The sequence below is a fragment of the Cibotium barometz genome, chromosome 33 (assembly GCF_041138505.1).
Source record: "Cibotium barometz isolate CiBa-2024 chromosome 33, ASM4113850v1, whole genome shotgun sequence".
Taxonomy (NCBI): Eukaryota; Viridiplantae; Streptophyta; class Polypodiopsida; order Cyatheales; family Cibotiaceae; genus Cibotium; species Cibotium barometz.
Window position 1 is genome coordinate 1,985,497 of NC_141078.1, and position 27,050 is coordinate 2,012,546.

Consider the following 27,050-nt stretch of genomic DNA (forward strand, 5'->3'; position numbering starts at 1 on the left):
GAGTAATGTGTGTTTCTCCCCATGCCTCGACCATTTCTTCTGTAAATCTACAAGTGGCTTGTTTAAGTGCCTCAATACCATGGTCATCGAGGTGAGGTCGCTCTAGAAGATGGACCATTTTATCACACGCCTCCCATACACGTGCATGTTTTAGGCCAAGCCTGGCATCATTTCCTCGATATGTTGTAACATCACATATCTTCTTCCAAATTTCAAAGTTAGTGTGGCTATGAGAACCCAAGTGGTTTGATAGCAAGTGTCCTGCCTTTGATCCACCCATGCAAATTTTATTAGGGTTGTCTTGTGTAGGGTTTGATTTTCTGTCCTTTGTCACTCAAGACCGCTGCTCCAGCATGTAGTCCAATAGAGGAAAGTACACCCTCTAGTGCACGTATTGACTCTTCTCGCGTCGATCTTCGGGCTCCATGTTCCAGACATAGTTTATGTGGAGCATCAATAGCTTATCCAAAATCCTGAGTCTTGCATGTAATGTGCACACATGCACTTGACATAGTGGAATGTCCAAGATTGGGTTCCAAGCATTGTCCTCCTGGTCTCATGACTAGGTGGCTTACTCTGGTCACAACTTAATATGCCATTATGCCATACCTTTGATCCTTTTCTCTGTTCAGCATAAAAAACGATTGCTTTTTTTGCACCCACCTGTTTTTGACTTTTGCCTTTGCTAGGTTGTTTCCCTTTTACTCTTGAGTCTACTGCTGTCTTGGAATGACAACAGTAAACACATGAGAATATAGTATTCGCACCTGTTTTACAACCCAACATACACTTTAAGGTTTTTAGATTGCCACCCAAGTGCCATTCAACGTTAAAGCAGCCTATCCCGAGAACATCAAACGTTTGACCATTGACCTGACAAGAGACGACATGTTGAATGCCAGACCGTTCAAAATACCACCTCAAGGTATCATGGTTCTCTTTTGGGAGGACCCATGCTACTTGCCACTAGATGTTCTTCTCTGATTGAATGCCGTAGTAGTCTTGCTTATGCCCTTGCCCCCTATTATTGCTATCTTGACTTGCATCTTGAACGTGTTAGCTTAACACTAATGAATAGGGCGTTGGATCCCAGCATCAAATATCGTAGCTTGCTGCATTTGAGGTACCAAAGGAGGACCATGAAGTACTTAAGATTTTTTTTAGCTTAACAGAGATACCAGATATTGTACGATGACAAAACAATGGTGAAGTTTCACATGTCGATGGATTTGGTGAATACAAGGAAGAATGACATCTTGCTGGTGATTTGAAAACATTGAAATGTATGTTTGGTGTTTCAAATTCAGCATCAGCTAAGTTCCCTTGCTTATATTGCATGCAATCTAGAAAGAAAGGCAAGTATGGGAAGAAACAATGGATTGCAAGGACAGGACAACATGGTGCTCCAATACATGACCAGTGTGTTCAAGGAAATGGAATGTTGGTGCCATTAGATCCTAAGTGGGATCCTATTTTAGAAATACCCTTAACAAGGGTCCATTTTGCACCTTGCATTGCATAGTAAGGATAATAGAGAAGTTGGTATTTGAGTACGTGTATTTTTCCTACAAGATGCAGCCTACTTCAGATGCTGATGCAACATGCAAGAAGATAGAACAAGTCTTATCTCATGTTGGATTGCACCGGGGCCAAGTAGAAATAAAAAAGAACGAGAAAAATTCAAGAAAGAGTGGAAATTTGCCATGCAAACCGTGTCTTGGAGGAGCGAAGGCTACGAAATTCTTATAGAAGGTAAGTTGCTTGTAAAACAACCAGAGAAGTACGAAGTATAGAAAAAACTACACATGGTTGTCCCTGATCAGAGCAATGGGAGACGGACGTGGATAGAAAAGGCAAATGTATAGATTGCACTTGATAAACTGGCACCACTTTTACAAAAGATGACATTCAATTCTAATGATGTGCCAATGCATTTAAACATGCATTTAAACAGGCGGTTGTAAACTTTCATAACTCAATGATAGAAGCATGGACTTCAAATTTCATTACACACTATATGGTCAGAGTGGTCTCCATTTCATTTTTACAATTAAATTGTGAATGTAATATTTTGAGTTTAATTGTAGATCCTGTGTTTTTGAATGCAGCACATACTTGAGGGTCATGGTCCATACATTACTGAACAAAGAAGTTTGGCGATATGGTCCACACAAGGCATGGAGCAATCTCATTAGCAAACTCGATGCGGATTCCAAAAAGCAATGGCACATGGAGGTGGAATCAATGATTCCAATTCTATGAGGCAGTTATTCCAATGGTGGTATAGGAGAATAGAGATAAGATATGAGGACAAATTAATAAAGTCCAAATCCAATGATACAAAAGCTACAAAAGCTGTTCACATGGCAATATATGAAGTGAGGAAAGCAAGATATAAAAATAGCATGGCGAAAGAACATCGTGCAGAATGGTTGACAACCCAAGAGAGAGTTGGTAGCAAATGGAAATATCGATAGAATTGTAATTATGAAATAACATTTTATGTTTATGAGAGTATTGGAGCAATCCAATGTTTTAAAGAAATAGGTGTTTACTAAAGTCAACATGGATAACTTTTTCAAAATAAGTGTTTACTAGAGTCAACATGGATAACTTTTTGATAGTGTTGATATTTTTTAAAATTAAGTGTCAATAACTTATAGTAAGTTCTATTTATAAATAAAGGCACTTCTTTCATTTCCTCCATTCCTTCTAGCTTCCTTCTATCTTGTGAGTATGGCACATACTAAGAAAAGAGCAAACAAGATGCCTTCCAAGACACCGGTTCATTCATCTGGATCTAGTGAACGTACTGACACTGACAATGATGAAGGTCAAGCTCCTCCCACTGCTCTCTAGCTAAGAAAACTGCTCCAGCTAGGCAAGCTGCTCCCACTGCTCTTGCTGGAAATGCTCATCCACCCACATATAAGAAGAGAAGATGGAGACCAGGTATCGGTGCTCTTCGTGAAATAAAGAGGTTCCAGAAGAGTCCTGAGTTTATTATACCCAAGGCGCCTTTCTCGAGGTTGGTGCAAGAAATACTGCAATATCTACAAAGGGAATATCACTACAAGTACTTTTCAAGAGATCAAGCATGTAATGTGGATCGATGTTCAGCCCAAGCGTTGCTTGCTCTTCAAGAGGCGGATGAAAGTTACTTGGTGGATCTCATGCATGATGGTAGCCATCCATGCCCGACGCATCACACTCAAGCCCTCATATCTCACTCTTATATTCATAGGATTCGTAACAATAGTGATGTATTTAACCTTAACCATGAGATGGTTTGAAGAGCTGTGTGAATGCTCGTGCATCATTTTGTGTTTTCACATTTTCCTTCAGTTCTAATCAACTAGTTGTACTTTATGCGATGTACCGGATTTGGATATTTTAAGTTTCCTAGTTTCCAATGTTGTGTATCAGACTTGCCCATTGATTTGAATATTTTAAGTTTCTTCATTTCTAATGTTAGTGTATATTCTTATATTTTTGTGGAAAAAAAATTGCAAGTTAGGTGCTTTTTTATTTGTGCATGTGTAGGTGTATATTCTTAAATTTTTCAAGAAAATTTGACGCATGGTGTGCATAGATCATAATGGGCTGAAATTTGTTCCGTGCATAGATCATGTGGCTTACATCATGAGCATGCACATGCATGTGAAAGCAAGTCCATGTGCATGTGTAAGTGTTTATACGATAATATTTTTTTATAGAAAAATTTGATGCATGGTGTGCAATGATCAGAATGGGTTGAAATTTATTTTGTGCATAGATCATATAGTTTACATGTCTTAGATAAAATATCAACCCTATCAAAGGCCTGTAGGGCCCTTGTCTGAAGGCTCGCCTGTAGAGGCCTTCTTTTTTTAATAGCAGGTCTATACACACGAGCCTTCAGACAAGGGCCCTGTAGAGGCCTTCTTTTTTTAATAGCAGGTCTATACACACGAGCCTTCAGACAAGGGTCCTATAGACCTCTAATGGGGTTGATATTTTATCTAGGAGGTGTTCCATGATACTTATATGTACACATAAAATTAGAGCTCATTCTGATAAGGAAAACTATTTTTAGAAATTAAAAAGTATCAAATTTATGTATTGAGCTAATTTAGAAAATATATAAATTTTCATCTATAAGTATGGAAGTAACCCTCATTTCACCTCATTTCTCATCTTTCATTTCTCTCTCTCACCTCCAAGAGCATGGCTCGCACCAAGAAAACTGCTAAGAGAATCTGGGCCCCCAAGGTGGGACGTGGAGTGCCCCCCCGTCATCCAACCACCACGATAGCAACATCGCAAGCGTAGGTGGAGGCGTGGCATTGTGGCTCTCCGTGAGATTAGGAAATACCAAAACACGATGAACCTACTCATACCGAAGCTCTCTTTCCAATGTGTGGTGCAAGAGATCATGCAAGATCTACAAGACCATCGTGATAGGAGGTTCTCGGCTCACGCAGCATCAAGCCCACTACTTACATGGTGGACAGGCAAAGCTTTGAAGACACTCCAGGAGGCTGCGGAGGCGCACCTAGTGGACATTTTTGGTGACACGGTGTTTGCAGTTGTCCATGCGAAGAGGTTCACCATCAATGAAAAGGACATTCAGTTGGTGCGACACATGCAATGCTAGAGAGATCCTCCGGGCCAGGATCTTTAGTTTTATTTTTGTATATCTCACATGAATGTAATTCTCAAAAGCTATGTAAAGCTCGATGTATATCTTTAAAAAAAAATCTCTTATCTTGTGTTGCAAATAAGTATCTTTTAATTTGAGTTTATATAATTTGTCGATTTATATGCGTCTTCAGATGGATACAATTTTTATTTGAGTTACAAGTGTAATTTGAATTTATTTGCTTGAGTCAACTAATAAAATACATTACAAGACACGTATTAAACAAAAAACTCTACAACCCAAATTTCCATTCATAGCATAAAAAATTACATAGTCATCAAAACATAGTCATCAAAGTTATATAATTATCATAGCTATATCCTAGGCTTCTTACTACTACTAGGCTCTCCAGACTCTGAAGCCGCCTTGATGGCTGGAATCAAAACATGGAACCCTTCAAGCTCTGTCTTGGATGACGATGGGATCCTGTACCCCCATAACAACAATGCCACGGGCCACCACAGAATGTAAAGCCCTTAACCTTTGAGTCGAGCAAGTAAAGTAACTTTGAGCGTCGAAGTAGAACAACTTTTTCCAAACTTGATTTAGTCGGAATAAGTTTGAATGCAGCACCCTTTGTAAGTGCTTTAATCTTCAAAAAGTTCTCTGCATACTCGCGGAGAGCAAGTCTTGTGGAAGACTATCACATCATTGGCAAGTTTGCCAATGTACTTCTTGAGTGCAGAGTTCTAAACCCTTCCTTGGCCCCCAGATCTTCCACTCTGCCTCAATGCAAATTCATCAAGATACACAATTTCCTACAAACCAATAAAACTAATGTCAGCATCGATCATGCAATGCATGGGAGAGGATGATTTTTTTTTTAGAATGGCCCCAAATTTGATATTTAGGGCCTCTAGGGCATGTAGACCCCACATGTATGATCCCATGCCCATCAGAGGCTGCGAAGTGCATTGTTCAAAGGCTCACGTCGTGGGAAGCCCTGATTTTTACAGATTTAGGGCTTTCCACGCGAGCCTTTGGATAGTGCACTTCCCAGCCTCCTCTGATGGGCATAGGATCATACATGTGGGGTCTACATACCCTAAAGGCCCTAAATATCAAATCTGGGAAGCAATTAGTAAAAGGAGATACCTTTTCTGTTTCGTCAATCTCCTTCTACAAGGGTGCCTCTCCAGATCTGCTCTTGGAATGGGTCTGCCATCATGGATGGACCACAGGTGTCACATGATGCTGTGGTCGAGGTCCGAAGAGTTCATTCTGCAAAAGTGCTTGAACTCTTAGATCTCATATTGAGGAGCTGCATCCTCAATCTGCTTCTGGATGGAAATGATAGCAGAGATATCATCTACACTACTTTCATCATATCGCCCTACCTCATCAACCTGTGGTAGGGCTTCTTGTTGGTAATCAAAGTCCAAGAAATCATCACTAGCATCTCGCACAAGTATACAATATAGTTCCTCCTCCCTCAAGTCCAAGAGCTCCAACACATCCTGCATGAGGAGGTACTCCACCCCTTCGATGGTGATGGCACTCAATGAAGCTAGTGGTGGGTCGTAATTTTGGGTTTCACCAGGCTGGATGGATGCAAGCGCCATGCAAGAGCTCTCTGTGGCCTCAACAACAAGGTCTAGAGTGGTCTCCTCTGGTTCTATGTCTATGTATTCCACTAGAGGGAGATCCTGGATGTCATCATCCTCTGGCTCTTGAACATCAAAGTTCAAGATGTAAATAGCAAAAGTAATATCCCACTCAATGAGATCGAGTGGGATGTGCTCTTCATAGGAGGTTGGGACAGTGGTAGTGTGGAAATCTTGTCCGACATGAGCTAGAGATCTGTTCACCGCCTTCTTGTGGTTGGATCCACTCTTCATGTTAAAGAGGAACTCTCAAAGGAATCCAACTCAAGGTGGAATTTGGAATAAAGTAGGTGAACTCATCAATTGCATCGCAAAATACAATTAGCAAGGTGGAGTTTGGGTCTAAGGTGGAGATGACAGCCTCGAGGTCTAAACTCTTGCAAAACCTAGTGTAGATCTGGTCCTCCCCAAGGTGAGCATAGCGAGTACTGCTAATCCACGCAGTGAAAGCAGGGGAGGCGGCCATGATGGGTAGTAGGGAGAGCTAGAGAATAGATAGTATAAATGAGTTTGATCTATAACTTATACTCATATTTATACTTACACTTAAATTTATAATATTTTTAATAAATTATACTTATGTTTATTATATTACTTACAAATATCTATAAACTTATATTTATTTTTATACCTTATGTTTATACTCTAGTAAATAAAAGACACTTCATTAAAATATAAAAAATAATAAATCATACTTCTATTTCATATTACATTATATTATATTATTTACATAGTTACTTATATTATTATTTGTACTTAAATATATACCTAAAGTTGTATTTATTTTTAAACTTATATCTACAGACTTAAAAATTCATGATACTTCATTAAAATATAACAAATCATAAAAACATATTTATATTTCTAGCATAATTAATTATATTATTATTTACACTTAAATATATACTTATATTTATATTTACGTTTGTACTTACTTATACTTATCATTATTTTTTTACATATTAAAGGGTTTAAAACACATTAGACTTAAAAAACCACAACACTTTCTGAAAATGAAGAAAAATTAGATTTACAACACTTTTACAGAAACAACTTCTTATATTCACTTGAAAGAATAAGAATTACATTGACTCCACAATCTCAAGGATGTGTGGAGCAACACATTGCTTTTATGTTTTGTAATGTTCACTTCGACTCCCAACCTTCCTACCATCCAACTTAAAATAGAAATTACAAGGGGGATTATTGGACATAAGTTGGATTTCTTGCCTCAAAAAACTAAGGGGCCAATGACTTTCTACATTAACGCTAAAAGGGTCTTGACCCTCCCAAAGAATAACCACATCAATGAGTGTTGAATGTATGACATCTCGCATGTCTTGGTCCAAGCTAAGCCACTCCCCTCATAGAAGTCGCCACCTCCTATACTTGAAGCGAATGCACAAAGTTTGTCTTGCACAATGAAGTACCTGTCATAAAAAACAAACAACAACCAACATAAAAACATAAAATCAACATCCAACAATCAAAAATCAGTGTCTTGCAATAAAGTACTCATGAATAAAAACCATCAACAATCAATAAAAGTGTACCTAAAGATAACATCTGACATAGTAATTCTGCACTCAATGATATCATCGTGGTGAGTTCTCTTAAGATGCCATGACACCCAGTAACTGAGTCATCCAATCCTCAAATGGGCACTTGCATTGATAAGTAATTTTAGTTTTCTTAACTACTTCACATGATCCAAACAAATGTGCAAACGAACCAAATGGTACAAACCAACTTAGATGCACATCTCTAGAGCCTGTGGATGGTTTCATGGCAGCATGAACATCAGTTTTTATCTTTACCCTACATGCTTTTGACATGTCTAAGCTAGTATTATGCCATTCCTGGTGGCTAGACAACAGTTGTAGTGGAATATACTCCAAACTATGTCTCTCCACATCATACACTCTTGTTGTCATAGATCAAGGCACCTATCTCTACATGTAAAACATTTATCTTTCCACTAAAACATTCTACATTCTGCCATTCAGTGGATAGATATAAAGCTGCAAGAGCAACTAACGTGCTTGTTTTAAAACTCTATCTAGTAACCATGGACTCATAGCACAAGAACACAAAGCACAGAGATATAAACTTACTGTTAGGCTTATGTATTTCACTGAAGTTATCATGATTCACTCGAATCTCTTTGTGCATATAAACATGTTGAATGAAAGCCTCTATTATTGTACTCATACCATTTGTGCGTCTCCTGAACTCTATAATTCTACCTTTCCATTGCTTGTTGGGGTTTGTGACATCTTTGAGCTTGACTTTGAAAATTGCCACGAGTACTCGGTCGCATTAAAATCCAATTTAACTTACTGTGCTGATCAAGGATCCAGTTACCTTCATCATCTCTCTTGTTAAACACCTCCACTGTGTGAATATTATTGATATTCCTCCTCCTTGAAGATATCTAAATTAATAAAGTTATACTGCATGATTAATAAATATATATGTTAGATTGTAAGCAACAAAGAAAGATTAAAACAACAAGAAATAAACAGTAACTTACTGCTTTGATTTACACAACCTTGTTGCTCCTATGAAAATAAACATAAACACATCAAGGCAAAACATTAACAAACCCTAAATCTATGATCATTACTCACATCATGACAAAACATAGACAAACCCTAAACCTATGATCATTACTGTTGTATTTTACGTCACTTGAAATCATTACTGTGCAGAGAAGATTGTAATCAACAAATAAAGATTAAAACAACAAGAAATAAACAGCAACTTGCTGCTCACAACCTTGTTGCTCTCCTGTGAAAATAAACAGCAATACATTAAGACAAAACATAAACAAATCCTAAACCTATGATCATTACTGTGTGGTATTTTATGCCACTTCAAATCATTACTAGGCAAAGAAGATTGTAAGCAACAAATAAAGATTAAAACAATAAGAAATAAATAGCAACTTACTGCATTGATCTACACAACCTTGTTGCTCACAACCTTGCTTCTGTGAAAAAAAACAGCAACACATCAAGACAAAACATCCTAAACCTATGATCATTTCTCACATCACGACAAAACATAGACAAACCCTAAACATATGATAATTACTCACAAGAATTTGATGCCACTTCAAATCAAGATAGCTATCTGTGGTGGTGCTGCAGAGAAGAAAAAGTTCATGTGAGAAAATGGACATAACTCACAGACGTTTTTTCCAAATGAGATGAAATTTTAGGAGCAGAGAGCTACAGTGGAGAACAACATACCTGTAAATTTTCGCGAAGAAAGAATCAAAGTTGCAGAAGATATGGAGAAATTTGATTCCGTCCAAAAAAAAAAAAGAGAGAGGAAAATGAAAAGGTAGTGAAATTCAAAAGGAAGGAAAGTAAAAAGTTAAGCATAAAAAATGGAAAAAATGAACTTCGGTTTTCAAACTTCCATGTGCTGACTCACAAGGTTCTTCTGACATGAAAGAATAGTTTATGACATGAAATCTAACATTGCTCTATTTTTTTAAGATATGGGCTCTATTATTTTATTGTCTTAAGATATTTGGTCAAAGATATGACGACAAAAAGATCCATGTTACATGGATCTAGAATCCCAGCTCTCTCATTGGTCAGGCCAATCTTTTTTTATTTACTCCTTAAGGGGAAAAATGGAGAGTCCATATTTCTCCTAATGATACTCTGTACGACAGGAGTGTTTAGTCAAGTGGAAGGATAGACCAGAAGAAGGTTCTACTTGGGAAGAGGTAAGCACACTCAGAAAGAGGTTCCCGAATTTCATTTTCGAGGACGAAAACTCCTCTTAAGGGCAGAGTAATGTCATGACAATGGAGTTATTGGGAGCCTAGAGAGCTCAACCATCCGGACAAGGCACGGGTGGGGTTTAGGGGAGCCAAAACGAAAAAAGTATGGACTCAAGAGTGGCCGAACACTAGGGAGAGTGGTCAGGCACATGTGAAGAGATGACTAGCTATAAAAGAGGGGAGTCCAGGTATAGAGGGTCTAGAGTTTATTTTGGTTGTGGTTGGGAGGAGAACCAAGAGCTGTCAGCACCCTGTGTTTGAGAAGAGATTCGTGCAGCTATGGCTACCCTTACATGATTGTGGGATGATCCATTGCTCTAAGAGTGATTGTAACTTGTAAAAGTTATTTGCAAAGGCTAAAGGTGCACATAGAAAGTACTAAGTCCACAAGTCTTGTGTGGGAGCCACATGGCTTACATGTAGTTCGCATGTACTCACATGTTATGTGCTAATTATTTAAGAGAAGCTCACGTGAGAAGCATAGAATACTCATTTCTGAAGCCTGCCCAAGGTTATAAATGTGTTATTATGTGTTCGAAAGACATGTAGTGAGATTAAGCTGGTTGGGGTAATCTTTGTTCATTGAGCCTTGTTTAAGTGCGTGCTAATCTTTTTCATTATTTAATCATGAGTGTGTTTATTTACTTTGAGCCTCCTATTTTTCAAGTGAGCTCCTAGTTTTCAAGTGAGCCCATATAATTTGTTTTGAGCCTCCTATTTTTCAAGTGAGCTCCTAGTTTTTCAAGTGAGCCCATATAATTTGTTTCTCTAAATGCCCTTTGCAATGACCTTATTATCGATGTCCAAAATGGTAATTGCACTCCAAAAATAATACCATAATTCACGATTGATGATGGTCAAGAGACAAACAGATTTTTTTTTATTTCAAATACTCAAAGAACTTTAAGATACTTTTTGCAAAGGGCTCTTTACACATGAGAGAGAGAGAGAGAGAGAGAGAGAGAGAGAGAGAGTATGTACATCTTCAACAAGGTATTGTGCATTATTACAAACAACCATCATCCATCGTAATGCCATTTCTCACTAAAGGAGGAATACTAGCCCTGAAGCCTAGCCAAGACCCATTGTCCACAATTAACAAATCATCTTTCATTGCTAAATTTGTTGTTTCACTACATGTCAATGGCTACAAATTATTGTAGCATTACTACATTGATCTTTAGTTTTCATGATATCATTTTCAGCATGTGCTTCTTTTGCTACCGTTCTTGTTGTAGGACAAAGATTTGACCTCGCGTTCAAAAGAACTAGTCCTTATTCTTTTACTTTTTATTGTTACCAAAGATGGCTTGGTCACCACTGTTGTGACTCTACAATGGTAACTTTGGATCTGAAAGTAGAGAGCTAATCTTCTAAAAGGAGAAAAGAATCAATCCAACTTTACTTTTCAAAGATGCTTAAAAAATTGTCGTATTTGACTTGAAATATCTTGAGAAAGTAACAAGACAACTCCATAATTTGCTTACAAGAGTTTCTCCCCTCACCTTGCCCCAATTAACTTAAGATTTAATTAGATTTCATGTTAATGTGAGATGGTGTCACATCACTAATTAAATTATGCAAGCAAAATGCATTCTTTTACTCCCATCTCAAGAATAAAACATGTATTTTGTTAGGGTACACGTGCAAATTAGTTAGTTCTTTTAATTAATTAATCGAAGTCTCAAGTTAATTATTTTTGGATAATAAAAAGAAAAAGAATTCAAAATTGGATGAATACTTACATGGATTAGAGCATTTTCTTCAAGTCAAAGAATGCTTAGAGGATTATCAATGTAAATCGACTCCGGTTTAACGTGTGGAGCACAAAAGAGCACTTCCCTTGCTCATCATTTTTGGTGGAGGAGGATAAACACCAATATGAATAACATCCAAAAGCTCATGAGAGAAGAGAATGGTCGAGCACCTTCCCTTGGTCATCATTTTTGGTGGAGGATAAACACCAATAAGAATAACATCCAAAAGCTCATGAGAGAAGAGAATGGTCTTCAACCTGAACTCCCATAGAGGGTAATTGGTGCCATTGAGCTTTCCACTAGCAATGAATGTTTGTAGGTGAAATCTCCAAGAAGCCATTTCATTGGATCCTCTCTTAGATATCAATTAGCAAAGAAACTTCTGTACCAAGCCAAACCTATGTTATCATATAAAAGGATACAACATGCAGTTTATGCAGACAAAGTCACAAGAATGAATCAAAATCTTTGACAACACAAAACTTGGAACTTAAGTTGAACGATAGCAAAGATGTAAAGTAATAGATTAAGCTTCAATGGCTAATCTTAAATTGCTAAGACAACTATTAATGCTAGTCACATACAACCAACTATATTGCTGTAGATTCCAAGTCAACTGAAAACTATCCGAGTGCTACACACAATGTCATGACAAGATGCCAAAGAGAGTAGTCTACAAATTCCATGTATGGATTGTTAGGGAAATTACGATCCACACAAGCACGAAGCATTTTTGAAAGTATGGAAAATCAAACCATCACATAGATCATCATTTTACTAAAATCAACCCCTCTTATTGACCTGTTAAGGATTGGACTTCCTAAGCCATAGTCACAGGGGACGGAGGGGACGGTAGCTTGGAACGCGGGGACGCCGATTCGGGACGGACCAGCAACGGGGAAGGACGGGGACGGACGGACGTCCCCCATGGCACGTTTCTCACAGGGGACGGCGACAGGGACGGCGCAGGGACGGGGACGCCGGTGAGGGACGGACCTGTCAGGGGACGGCAGAGAGACGCCTGCCGTTTTTGGCCGTTGCGCTTCCCATTTCTAGCCGTTTATGGCTGTTGGCTCTTTGAGGCTTGTTTGGCCCTCTCTCTCTCTCTTGCCCTTGAGGCTTAAGTTTGAGGCTTGGGCCTTGGCCCTTGGCCCTGGAGGCTTGGCTCTTGCCTCTCTCTCTCTCTCACTTGCCCTTGCCTCTCTCTTGCCTATCTAATATCTATATATAGAACAAGGCTACAAGGCTACAAACATGGAGTTTAGCGTAAACGGCCCTTCGGGCTGGGGTGCGGAGGGGCTCACGCCCCCCTCCGCACCTTCCCCCAAGTAGGCTGGTGTGAAACTGCGCGCCGCAACGGACTCAAAATTTACAGCCCATATGCAGTAGGTGTATAATAACTCACCGCATATGCATGTAGCCTGGTTGGCAGTGTGCCAACCTTCTCCAGAATCGTCTCATGCTATCTGGCCACAATCGGCCACCATCCGGTGTTTAAACCGGGACCTATCAGGTGACCCGTGCTACTCATAAATGCCTTCTCCTCATATAGGGGGGACTCACAAAGTAGAGTTAGCCGGTGCCTGCGTAGTTACCTGAGGGTGGAAAAACTTTTTAAAAAAAAGTATTTTTTGAGTGCCGTTCCCTCCCCCGTCCCCGTTCCCTACTTATGGCCGTCCCCCGTCCCGTCCCCGTCCCCCGACCGTTACCGTCCCGTGTTCCTTGTGACTAAGTCCTAAGCAATAAACAGATAAACCTACTTATATTTTTCAAGTGTCCACCCTGAGCTTTAGGACCCAGCGTATAGCCGTAACTAATTAATGCTGCAGTGCTCCTAGTGCAGCTCATTGAGTAGGAAATCATTATCATAGAAGTAGAATGAGAAGGGATGAACCACAATATTAATAACACGACATAATCCAACATATGTACGTTAATCAAGATTGGGCTCCATAAGTCCATAATATCTCAGTAAATGCATCAGCTAGTCTGTAGAGTTTTTAGCATCATCTTTCACAGCTTTCATGAAGTGGCTACATAGCTTTTCCACTTTCCTTTCAAGCAAGACCTCTTTCACTCTAGATCGTGCTTGACGATAAAAATTATCAAGCCGAACAAGGTCATCATAACTGGATTCAACTATTGTTCTGTCCCACTCCTGCAAGATGCCCCATGTGCTATTAGCATTGCTAGATTCTGGAGGTCCATATATGGCTGCATGAAGTAAAACTGTGTGTTGCTTGGCAGCAGCTAATTCTGTTGTTAGAGTGCAGATTTCCCTTTGAGCTAAGGCAAGCATTTGTTCCAACTGTGTTGCACCAGAGTCCACTTCTGATGCGGCATCCTTTAAAAGATGGCCATGAACAGAGTACCTGCCTGCACCAAATTCAGAATCGGGTTCTGTGCTACTGGCCGCTGCATCATTGAGAGGTGGCCAGACAACCACACAAGGAGTCAAGCTGTCAACAAGTTGGCCTGTGCCCAATACACCATTTTGTCCACGACCCCAAGCCCATAGTGCAGAACCATCATTCACAGACAAAACAGTGTGGGCCGCCCCACATGCCAGTCCTTTGCCGTGTGAAGTATCAAAACTATGATTTCCCGTTACTTTTACAGGGGACATATAATCCCCCGCTCCAATGCCGGGGGGTCCAATACCTGGACACAGCCCTAATCCCCTCTCCATTCCCCAAGTCCAGACTCCACCTGCCTCCATCAAAACACCCATGTGGAACAGTCCACAAGAGATAGCAATGAGTTTTTCATCCTCAGGTAAACTCTGAACCATCTGTGGTAAAGCTAAGCTATGGAAGTTTCCATGCCCTAGCTGACCGTTCTCACCCATCCCAAAGGTCCAACACATGCTTTCCCTAGAGAATGCTGCAGCCTGCCCCACTCTGTCACTCTGTGTAAGAGCAGCACTATGATATGCTCCACAGGAAATGTCAATCAAGGTTCCAACATTTTGATCATCAAGTGCTTTTACATGCTGGGGGTGCACCCTGCTTTCCCTATCGCCTAGACCAAGTTGTCCATACTTGTTAGTGCCCCAGGCATAACATATGTATTGTCCTGTTGATTTCTCACATAGACCTTGTCGATCAACCACTGAGAGAACATGCTCGTTACCGCAAGCAACTTTCACAACAATGAGTCCCTGCAAACCTGCAACCACTTGTGGTGTTTGACAGATGGAAAGTGTAGATGATTGCTCATTGCCTTCAGATGTTGGAAATGGACAGCGCCCCCACATCCAAAGAAGCCCACGTTGATCAATAGCACAAGACATCATACCACCTGCCTTCAGAGAAATCACCTGCACCACATGTTTTCTATCATATCACATGATTATTTTCTGGTGTGAATTGCATGCCATCACATCTACAGTTGAAATGAACCGAACATCACGTCACACCTTTGAAGCCTTGAAAATTTCATTATCCTGTCCTCCAACGCCTCCATCGACATGTTCGCCTCCTTTGGGTTTGATGACGATTGAGCCGTTCTCTACGTCCTTGTGTTGTTCCCAGCTACTCAGCGGGTGTGGGACAGAATCATTGATGGTCTCATAACCCAACTGACCATCCATGCATGTCTTAAGAAAAAACAACAATTCATCCATTTTTATGTTTTTGGGTTTCCAAGACAAGATTTGAAGGAGCTTTGAAAAGCTATACTATTGGCCAGCAGATTAACACTTGATGGATACAGACATTATAGCCCCAAGACCAGACAGTCCCATCGTCTGCATGCAAGGAATAAAAACTTCAGACTTAATGAAGGCCATGCTAAAACAATCACTTCAAGAATTAGGCTAGATCTGACAAATTATGGGTTTAAGCAGCATACCTGTCAAAGCCAAACTATGGTAGGCACCTGCAGCAACAGCACTGACCTTTGAAACTAATTGCCCACTATCATCAAAGACATGGGCATCCTCCATCTGGGCACCTATTTTGATCTCCACTGGTACACACTGGTCCGCGTTGCTGCCGGTGCCCAAGCGCCCAAACAAGCCTTTTCCCCACCCAAACACCTTGCCATCATCTGCCAAAACACACACACATGCATCGATGGTTTCTTTCGGCCATGGAAAAAAGAGAACCCAACTGGAATTTTAGACTGCGCACACCTGTGAGAGCGAGAGTGTGGCTTTCCCCTGCCACGAGCTGCGAAATTTGCAACGCCCGCTCTTTGTTGCTATCCATAGCAGTAATCACTTTGATGTTTTTTGTTTATTTGAAGCCAAAATGTTTTTTTCCTTTTATTAATTACTTAGTAATTATCTATTTATTACATATTAACCATGGACAACCGCAAGGTGAGGAGAGAAAAGAGAAATCTTGGATTTCTAAAAAATAAGAGGAAAAAATCCATTTGATTGACCTTTTGTATTTTGGCTTCCATTTCTGTGTTTCGCTTTTTAATGCCTTTTACGTCTTTTACATACCGTAGAAATGCGCGAGTTGAGTACTAGTATTAAACTAAGCTGAAAACATGTGGGCGAATGTTCGAAGCTATATGTGTAAATGCAATCTAACAGATATATTTTCCTGAAATAGGATTTTTTGATCCCATTCTCTCTTCCTTTCACAATTCTCTATGTTCCTCTTGTGTGTCTACCAGAGCAGGTCTAAGCTCTCTCTCTCTCTCTCTCTCTCTCTCTCTCTCTCTCTCTCTCTCTCTCTCAGGCATGAATTGAGCCTACCTCTTGGTATTTGCTCACGCTTCGCGCACAGGTGGTTTTGCCAACTGTTCACACATGTCTGGGCACCCTACGGGTTACCTTGTTTGCACTACGCACTACCCAACTATATGAGCTGGTGATATAACTATGCTATAATTCTAGTAACAAAAGTGAATGTTATACAACCACCCAAGATATGTCAACCATATAAATCTCACCAACCATGCTAGTGCATAAGTGCAGAGGTGTCATCCTCGTGTGTGTCATCCATATTTGCACTAGTTGAGCTCGATATCTCAACCCCCCTCCCCCTCGAGCTCAACTCTATAGAGTGCATCCTCGTAGATCAGGTTGACTGCAAAAATATTTAAGTGTGTGATGATCTGTATACACTTTAAACTCAGCACCATAAAGATAGTGCCGCCAAATTCTGAGAGCATGTATAATAGCATACAATTCTTGCTCATGGACTGGCCAATTCTGTTGAGTTGGCGAAAGCTTCTTGCTTTCAAAGGCCACTGGCCTACCATCTTGGCTTAACACTGCGCCAACAGCCACACCGCTGGCGTCAGTTTCTAAGACAAAAGGCTTTTCTAGGTCGACCACTTTCAAAACTGGAGCTGTTGTGAAACTGCTTGTTTCATTGTATCAAAACTTTCTTGTTGCATAGATGTCCACACATAGGGCACCTGTTCTTGCAACAAATCTGTCATAGGAGCTGCTATTAGAGAATAGAGCTCTATAAATCTATGATAAAAACCACTTAATCCCAAAAAGGATCTAAGTGTAGTGATATTTTCTTGCACTGGCCATGCCAATATCACGGAAACTTTCTTGGGATCCATTCTAATCCCATCTGCAGAAACTATATGACCTAGATATTCAATCTCAGTCAAACACAAGAAAGTCTTTTCCTTGTTAAACCTGGTTCTAAAAGCTGTTTTATATACATCTTCTTCTCTTACTCTTATCTGGTGGTAACCACTTTTCAAATCTATTTTACTAAAAATAGTAGCACCACCAAGAGCATCTAAGAGATCATCGATCCTAGGCATAGGATAACGATGCTTGACAGTAATTTTATTGAGTGCTCTGTAATCTACGCACATCCTAAAAGAACCATCCTTTTTCTTTACAAGTAAAACAGGCGAGGCAAAAGGTGAAAAACTCGAACGAATCAGGCCTTTACTAAGGTATTCATCCACCACCTTCCTAACCTCGTTCTCCTCCTTGAGACTCATGCGATATGGTGGTCTAGCAAGTGGATTAGCTCCTGGAACGAGCTCAATCCTATGCTCCACATTCCTGCGAGGAGGTAAACCAACAGGTAACTCAGTTTTAAATACATCTTTGAATTCAGCTTTTATCTTATTAGAAAGGTCTAAAGCTGAGGTAATAAAACTGCCACCAACTGTCGAATCCATCCTTGGATTTGATTTAGAAATATTTACAATATAACAAAAGTAAATATACTTACAATCTAACTTGAGCATCTTGGTAGCCTTTAACAGTTTCGCTTCTGGGAAATCGGGTTCCCCGCGAATCAAAAGGCGTCTGCCGCTATGCTTGAACTGGATGATGTGGGAAGAAAAGTCTATCGTTGGCTTCTTCCATGCATGCCATTGCTTGCCGAGAACTAGATCAAATCTCGCAAGCCATGTAATTTCAAAGTCCAATCTGTCCTCATAAGACTGGATCTGGAATGGGAGTCCTTTGACTTGACGATCCCACACTTCTGTGCCGTTGCCGTCAGCTAGCTCCACTGTGTAGCTGTACTCTGAAGGCTGCGTTTGGAGCTTTAGCTTCTTGACAAGCCTTGAGCTAATTACATTATGAGTAGAGCCAGTATCAAAGAGGATCTTGACTGGCATTCCTTGCACAGTCCCCTTCAATACTATAAGCTCTGTGTCTGGAAACTGGTAACCCTGCTGTGCCCCAGGAGACAAGACTGCATCTGGAGCTGTAGGCACCTTCTTGGTTACCGAAATAGCTAAAATTCTTTTAGGACAATCTAGTGGAGTGTCATCCAACAAGTCATCCTCACTGTCCTCCGACACTTGCATTGGATTAACCATCATACTAGCCGTGATCTTTGACTTCTTTGGGCAATCTTTAAATTTATGCTGGCCCATACATCCATAACACAGCCCTTCCTTCATTGCTTTATCCCTTTGCTGCGGAGTAAGCATAGATCTATTAAAAGCCCTTTCCGCCATAGCAAAAACTTTTCTTTTGGTCCCCTTTGCAGTTTTGATCATATGAATCTCTTTAGTCTCTTTACCCCTACCCTCACTGGTGGATGGTAAAGTAGAGGAAGCTGGGGCCAAAAATCTAGGGGCGCGAGTCCAAGAGGATTTCTGGCCTCCACCTCCCGAAGGAAATCTAGGGGCGCGAGTCCAAGAGGATTTCTGGCCTCCACCTCCCGAAGGAAATTTCTTGCCATCCTCGAGCACAATTGCTAATTCAATAGCCTCATTCAACGTAGAGCATTTCTCTTTGCGCACTAGAGGCCGAAGAGTTTCTTTAAGACCCAACACAAATTTATGAACTTACAGGAAATCAGGAATATGCTCTGGCACTTTTAGCAAGACTTCCCGATACCTATCCGCATATTCTTGAACAGAATAGTTCTTCTGCGACATAAAGAACCAAGAATCAAGCGCTCGACTGCGCTCATCAGGTGGCACAAAGTTATTATAAAATATAACTTTAAAGGCATTCCAGGTAACAGGCTCAGCTTTGTCCTTTTCTATCTTCCTCCACCATCGATGAGCCACATCGAGGAGGTTATACGTGGCTTGCTGAATCTTAGCCACATCATCATTTATATGGCACAGCCTAAAACATTGCTCCCACTTGGAAAGCCATTGTTCCACTGCATCTGCTGTGCGAGCTGCTGTATTGCCATTATATTTAGGCGGTTTGAGATCTTTAAGTTGCCACTTGTCTCGCCCCAAAGTAGGCACTCTAGCCGAAGTTCCTGGCTCTCCAAGACCGCCTTGATTGATTTCCTCATCAAGAGGGATGGATATAGACTTTTCTAATTCTTTTCCCCGCATTTCAGTCAATTCTTTCATTTGATTAAGAACTAATTGCATAGTGTTTTCCATAGAATCAATACGAGCAACCATAGTAGTCACATCAAGTGTTTCATCCTCGTCATGCATGGTCGAATCAGGCACATGTTGCTGTGAGGATTCTCCTTCCATGTTTTCTTTTTTTTTTTTAATGGCTTGATGAAAAGAGTATAGGAAAAGCACCAAAATATTTACAGCTAGCAAACTGTCACACAAACACTAATTGCACTTGTAACTTCTGCACTTTATTGTCTTTGAATGCAATTTACCAGCATAACAGCATAAAATGCATGATAACCCCAAAAACTATGCATCAATTGCCCCAATTTTGCTCAAAACATGTGATTTTGATGCGAAACAAGTCCAAATTTGCCTTTTTGATGCAAAAAAACAGAAATTGCAGAGCCACGAATTGATGTGCAATTCACTCTATGCACGCATATCCACGCATAAACACTGCCTGTGCACTTTATACATGTACTAGAACACCCTTTTGAAGCATTAAAGAGTCAGAAACGCATATCTGGCACCAGTTTTGAGCATTCACGAGACGGACTGCAGCTTTCGCCAGACGTCTGCACCATCCTCAAGTTTCCAGAGGCGCTGAGAGAGCTTGAACTGTTTGAACAAAATCCCACATAGGCAAACACCAACAGAAGGCGAAGGGTTTAACATGCAAAGCGTGGCCCTCTTTCTTTCAAAGCAAAAGAGAGAGAGCGCTCGTGGGCTGGGTTGACGTGCGCACACCACTGGCCGCTGGCGGATTCCCTGTGGTCCCTTCTTCGGCTGTTTGCAGCGCTTGCTATGGCGCAGCGCAGCCCATCCTTTTCTTTCTTTCTTTTTTTTAAATTTAACCTACTGCGCCGCTACCTACTGCACCGCTTATTTTTCCAGCGCTCGTAACCAGACGCTCCGATACCAAATGTAAGAGGACCCCAAAAAAAAAAGACGTGTGTGCGCTTCTCACCTCCCAACCAATATAGCCCATGAGCTTCTATAAATGGAAGTCCCCTAGAGCATGTTCTTACCTCCTTATCTAGCAAAAGGTAGAAACGCTCTCTTAGCTCCCATTCCCGCGCTCCTTGGCTAACCCCCGAGCTACGGACCTTGGCCCACTAGGCCCTTGCCCCGTGCACACACGAATAATGTCCGGTCTAGGCCTAATTGCCTCGGACTAAATTAATGTAAATGTCTAACATCATCCCCCATGAGACTGAGTGAAACGAATGCAGGGAAGAGGGTGAGCTTAAGCTCCTTGCAAGAAAACTTCTTCACACACACACACACAGGAGAGAGATGGATGGCTCAAAATTCTTCTTCTTACTTCTCTACAACCATAACATAAAGATAAGAGTACATACTATAAGGAAAAGTACTCTACAACCATAGCATAAAGATACGAGTACATACTATAAGGAAAAGTACTCTACTACTAAACACACAAGGTCTATAGTGTAAACCCAACTATATGAGCTATAACTTTATCATAATTCTAGTAATAAAAGTGACTGTCATACAATGTAAACCACCCGCCGCATATCAACCATATAAATCTCACCAACCATGCTAGTGGTATAAGTGTGGAGGTGTCATCCTCGGCGTGTCTCATCCATATACACACTAGTTGAGCTCGATATCTCAACACTCCCCCTCAAGCTCAACTCTATAATGGGCACTCCTCGTGCACTCCAAGAAAGATTTTAAACATGCGAAGCTTCTCTGTGCCCAATGCTTTTGTGAAGATATCCTGTGTGCTGACATCTACATCATATATTAGAACCTTCTCCCTTATGAACCTCAATGTACCTCATCATAGCATGATACATTGGGTTAATGGCTAAGTGTATGCTACCCATGTTATAACTTTAAACCTTCTAAGACGTTAGAAACAGAACTGAACCAGTAGACCATAACAGAACTGAACCAGTAGACCATAACAGAATTTGATGAGCCGGTTGAAGAAACACGACTTTATGAACATCCTGATAAACTCGGCTGCGGCCAGAAAGGCCCAGATGAAGTTAGACTGGCTTTTATTCATTAAAGGGGGGTTGATAAAACATCATGAATAGAAGACTGAGCCCGGGAGGGATTAAGGAACCCCTCGGAAGCTTTTCGATGCCTGGATGTAGAAATCAGAGTGTTGAAGCCTTCTTTGACATTCGTGGGCCAGACCTTGAAGCATGCTTTCCTTTCTTTTACAATGCGCGGATCCGTGAAACTTCCTCCATTTTCTCCATGGTAGGTCCTGCCAATCAACCTCCATAGGAACCCCTCTAGGCTGCAGCTGATGTACTAGCTTGAGTGTACTGTCCAGAAAGAGATAAAAGTGCTGATTAGTTTTAGTTGCAAAAAGAGCTTCATTACGTTGATTCCAAACATGCCATAAAAGAAGAATTCTGACGGAATGCCATGTAAAGGGGTCAAGAGTGTGACATTTTCCAAGGAGGACTTCTTTCCAACTGAGAGGGGTGTTCCTAATTTTCATAAAAGCTTTGTTCAGAACACTTAAGAATTGACTCGTGTCTGGGCAGGAGAAGAAAAGATGGGGGACAATTGCAAGCTTGGTTTTACATCGGGGACAAAGACCATTTCCATGACCTATCTTCATAGCCTTGTCAAGGGTCTAGGTTGCTTTATGAATGACCAGCCAGGCCAAAATGGCATGTTTCCTTTCTTGAGCGAAGGCCCAGATTAACTTGAAGCGAAAGGCCCATTGATGCTTGTTCCAGGACAAAGACCATCTATTGTTAAGTTTGAGGACAAGTTTGCCTGCATGAAAACCATTAGGCAGCTTGCCGAGGTTGCTGGACCACCCCCACAAAATGGCTTTAGAAAAGTTTTTGCAGTCACAAATCAGCCCCGGGGGTATGGAAACATTGAGAGAATTACACCTCTGCATTACAAGCTCAATTCCACCCCGAGGCAAGATGAATTTGTTACTGATTTGTTCCCTGTTTAACATTCCGGATGAATCACATAAGTCACCCCACACCTTAATACCAGCTTTGAAACAAGATAGGCTGATCTGGACCTGATCATTGGAAATCGGAGCTACAAGATGACCAAACCAGACCGAATCTGCAGCATAGGCATACCTCCCTCTCTTAGTATAAGTTTGGAAGCAAAAGAGCTTTTTATAGTTCATCCAAGACTCCCACATCCTGCAGCAAAGTTTGCTACCTATTGGGGAGAGATGGGCCTTTGAAAACAGCACTTCATTAAGCGAGAACCCCTTCCAAGATCTCTTATCTTTGAGCCAAAATTTTCCAACATCCCTTTTGATCAAGTTAGCCCAAACATCATTTGAAAAGATGGCCCTTTGCACCCATTTATCCGCGAGCTTCTCAGCCAGCAACCCAATATTGATAATGCCAAGACCCCCCTGCTCTTTATCTAAGCAACAAACCTTAAAAGCAACTTTGCTGATCCTCTTGCTGTCAAGGGACCCCCCCGCAGATAATTACCCATGATAGAGTTAAGGGATTGGAGTTGGGTCTCTGAGGGCCTCCAACAGGCCAGGAAGTAAACGACGGAGGGGATGATGAAGTGATTGAGGACAAAGGCTCGGGAGGCAACCCCGGTGTTAATGTGGCTCCATTTCTTGACCTGAATCTTAAGTTTATTAAGCACATAGTCCCACCTTTGTTTAGCAGAGATGTTAAAGCCCATGGGGATACCAAGCAACCTGAAAACAACACCCTCGGGGATAATCTTACAGCCAGCGGCAAGGATTGAAGGAGGGGGCCCTCCTTCGAACACTCTGAAGCTAGTCTTGGAGTGGTTTATTTGAGATCCACTGGCCAGGCAGAAGGTTTCAAGGCAGGACATGAAGTGGGCTGCAGTCTGCACTTCATTCCGAAGAAGCACATTAGTGTCACCAGCAAAAAGTTGAAGGCATAAAGGGTTAGACCTGTTGGGAACCTCAATACCCTTGATATTGTTGCTAGCTAATTCCTTGTTAACCAACCAACCCAAGGCATCCGCAACAATGGCAAAAAGAAGGGGGGAGAGGGGACAGCCTTGCCTAATAGATTTCCTAAGAGGAAAGGCTTCAGTGAGAGACCCATTCACTGCAACCTTGGAAGATGCATTACCCAGTAAAGTTTGGACATACGTAATGAACTTCCTGTTGAGGCCAATATCTTGAAGGGATTGGAAGAGGAAGGACCAATCAATTCTATCATAGGCTTTATCAAAATCTATTTTTTAGGAAGATGTAGTTCTTCCTAGAGTTTTCAACATGCTCCATGCCCTCCCAAAGGCTAATGATAGCATCAAGAATATACCTACCCCTAATGAAACCCTTTTGTTCTTTGAGGATCCATTCATCCATATAGGGGTTGATTCTACTAGTGAGGATATGAGCAAAAACTTTGTAGAGGGAAGAGAGACATGTTATGGGTCTCCAGTTTCCAAGATCTTCTTTCTCATCTTTTTTGTGGATCAGTTTGATGACCCCCATATTGGTCCTTTCAGCCAAACCTCCTTTCTTCATGGCTTCCCTCCAGATGTTTAGGATGTGAGGGGTCAGCTCATCTTTAAAAGCAAGAAAGAATTCATTAGGTATCCCATCTTCACCCGGAGATTTCCTCTTTTTGAGATGAGAGATAGCCTCCTTGACCTCCTTCTCAGAGAAGGGGGCGTCAAGCTTGAGAGCTAAAGCGGGGTTTACAACCTTTTTCCTAATGAGAGCAATCTTGGCCCTAGCAGCAGTAACTTCCTGAGAGGGAGGCTGGGCTGTGGAGAACAAGTTAGAAAAGTGCTTCTTGATGACCTGCAAGTTTTCCACATCATCGGCAGCTGAATGACCATTGGGCTTCTTGACCATAGGAATAAGATCCCTAACTTTTTTCCTTTTAAGGAGAGCAAACATCTTAGGGTGAGGTGTGTCAATTTTTCCAGCCCACACCTCTCTGTACCACAATCTTGTGGCCTTAGCTGCCAACAACTCCTCAAGTCTAAGTTGATTCTTAAGCTTGATCAAAGATTGATCTAAAACCCCTTTTTTAGAAAGATATAAGTCCTGGATCTGGTTCCTGATCTGGACTCTTCGATTCAGCCGAATCGAAAAAACTTTAAGCTTATGCTCCTTGCAGATAGAATGAACCTTATTGACAAGACATTCCCACCCCTTGGAGGGGGAGGAGAAATGACTGAAGGCCTCAGTGATGGAGCCTTTAATCATTTGTTGGATACACGGGAGACGGAAGAGGGAGGGGTCAAGATGAGGCCAACCAGCCCTACCTTTGGCCTGGCCTAAAGACAGCTTGCAAATCAGAGGGAGGTGATCAGAGATGGTCAGGGAGGAATCAGTGGTGCAATTGATCTTTAAGCACATATCAATCAAGCTACCCGAGGCATAAAGTCTGTCCAATCTAGCAGCTCTGTGATAGGAACCTTTTTGATTGTTAGACCAGGAGAATCCAGTTTTAATAGAAAGGTCCGAGAGATCCTTATCAACCTTAAGCAAATCCCATTGAACCTTTTCATGACCACTGATGGTTCTACCCAGAAACCTATTTCTGTCCCCCTGGGATTCAACCATGTTAAAATCACCAACAAGCAAAATGGGACCCTCAATCTTAATGATAGACTGCCAGGCAGACGCTCTCAAGTTGGCCAAGCCACGGGGCATAAACAGAAACCAAAGTGAAGTTGAAAGGGTTGCCCAGTCTCACCGCAGTCCAACAGTGATTAACATCAGACCAAGCATCTAAAATAGCATGTTCCCACTTCGTGTGAATGCCAATAGCTACCCCACCTCTCCCAGAGTGATGGTTGGTAAAAAACCACCGAGCATTGTTGGAGATTCTTTGAAGGTTCATATGCAGCTGAGGACCCCCGATTTTTAGCTCTTGTAAACAAAGAAGGTCGAAATCAAAGGCTAAGTCCTTTAACCAATTATTGATGGCTACAGCCCTTTCTGGGTTCGTAAGCCCCTTACAGTTGGAGAGCAATTTACTAGACATCATTTTTTAATGGTTTTGGAAGGTTTACTCGCGGACACGGAGGTCCTTAGGGCTTCTTGACTTTTATCCTTTTTCCTCTTCATTTTTGAACCCAAGAGAAGGCGAGAGAAGTCACCCTCCTCGTGATGTTTCATAGGTGAGAGGGACATCCTCTTCATCATAGCAGCATCTTCTTCATCAAGTTGAGCTTTGAAAGCTTCATCTATACGTTGAGTTTTATCAATGAAATCCTCATCTGATTCCATAGGGGAATTAAGATCTTGGCTGAAAATCACTCGGTCCTTGTTAAGGACCCTTCCCGGGGAGGGTTGATCAGCACCTATAGGGGCTGAGGTCGGGGCCTCTTTGACCTGAAACTGAATGCTAAGACCATCTTGCACCTCTGCTAGGAGGGGGCAAATCTGTTGGCTGGGATATGCCAATTAGCTTTGTTGTTTTTAAACTTGGACACATGTTTTTTCTGGGGCAGAACAAAGGTCTCATCTTTGGTCGGGGTTTTATCACTAACGACTGGCTACTGGAGCTCAGGGCAGTCCCTGATCAAATGCCCTTGCTTATTGCAGTTAAAACAGGCGTTCGGAAGGTTCTTATAGGTCAGGGTTTGCTCATAAATTATCTGGCCCTCTCTGTTTTTCAAGGGGACTTTCTCTTTAAGGGGTTTGGCGGTGTCTACTTCAATTAGCATTTGATGTGCCCATTGGGGATTGACGACTTGAAAAGGTTTTTGACCTAGAACTTTTCCTACAGAACCCCCAATCCTCTTGGCCCATATGGAATACTTAGTGGGCATATCAGTCAATTCAACCTAGACAGGGATTTTGGTGGGTTTGGGGCCTTTGGGATCAAAGGAGTCATACCATGTGAAGAACAAAAGGGGCGTGTTTCTAATTATCCACTAGCCGCTGTTGATAACAGAAGACGCACTTACAGTATCCTCAAAGTGGAACATATAATAAGAATTTGGAAGATGCTGAACAGAAGCTACCTTAATCCCTTTCTGTTCCCAGTTAGATTTAATCCAGAATTTCAAAGTATCAACCGGGGGTCTGGCCCCATGACAAAGACCTATCAAAGCATGGGAAGACAGGTGGTCCTGCCATGCCGCCAACTCCTCATCATCACATATTACAGCGCCATCTGAATCAACATCAAACTCACCAGTTTTTTCTTCAAATGTCGGGTTCTGCGACAAATTAATCAGAGGATCAAACCTGGGGGGAAACGATGCTTGACCATGACCTGAGAGCGACCGTGCGGCTGTAGGGAGCCGGACAGCATCAGCAAAAGATGCCGGGTAACTGTTGACAGCAGGGCCAAGATGCCCCTGAGTGGTGACATCGTGATGCGACCCAACAGCTCCTTCAGAATCACGACGGCCTCCAGAACCGTTTTTGCTGATGGAGGGGCGGAGCAGATGACTTGTTAGCGGAGAGTGAGCCACCGAGGAGCCTCGTAGGCGCTTGATGGAGG

At 41.5% G+C, this 27,050-nt stretch overlaps 1 protein-coding gene across 2 annotated transcripts; it reads right to left on the reverse strand.

Annotated features, from left to right (window-relative positions):
- Positions 1-13,752: 13,752 nt before the first annotated feature.
- On the reverse strand, positions 13,753-16,102 carry LOC147619187 (Regulator of chromosome condensation (RCC1) family protein). 2 transcript variants are annotated; one of them, XM_086772809.1, is made up of 5 exons: positions 15,977-16,102; positions 15,694-15,891; positions 15,554-15,589; positions 15,260-15,429; positions 13,753-15,160 (listed from the first exon to the last, which is right to left on the reverse strand). In XM_086772809.1, exons 1-5 carry the CDS (start codon positions 16,050-16,052, stop codon positions 13,826-13,828), a joined length of 1,815 nt encoding a protein of 604 aa, XP_086628935.1. In that variant the 5' UTR covers positions 16,053-16,102; the 3' UTR covers positions 13,753-13,825. The 2 variants fall into 2 exon arrangements, with proteins under 2 accessions (XP_086628935.1, XP_086628936.1); XM_086772810.1 differs by lacking the exon at positions 15,977-16,102 and having other exon boundaries at positions 15,260-15,421; positions 15,694-15,959.
- Positions 16,103-27,050: the final 10,948 nt, after the last annotated feature.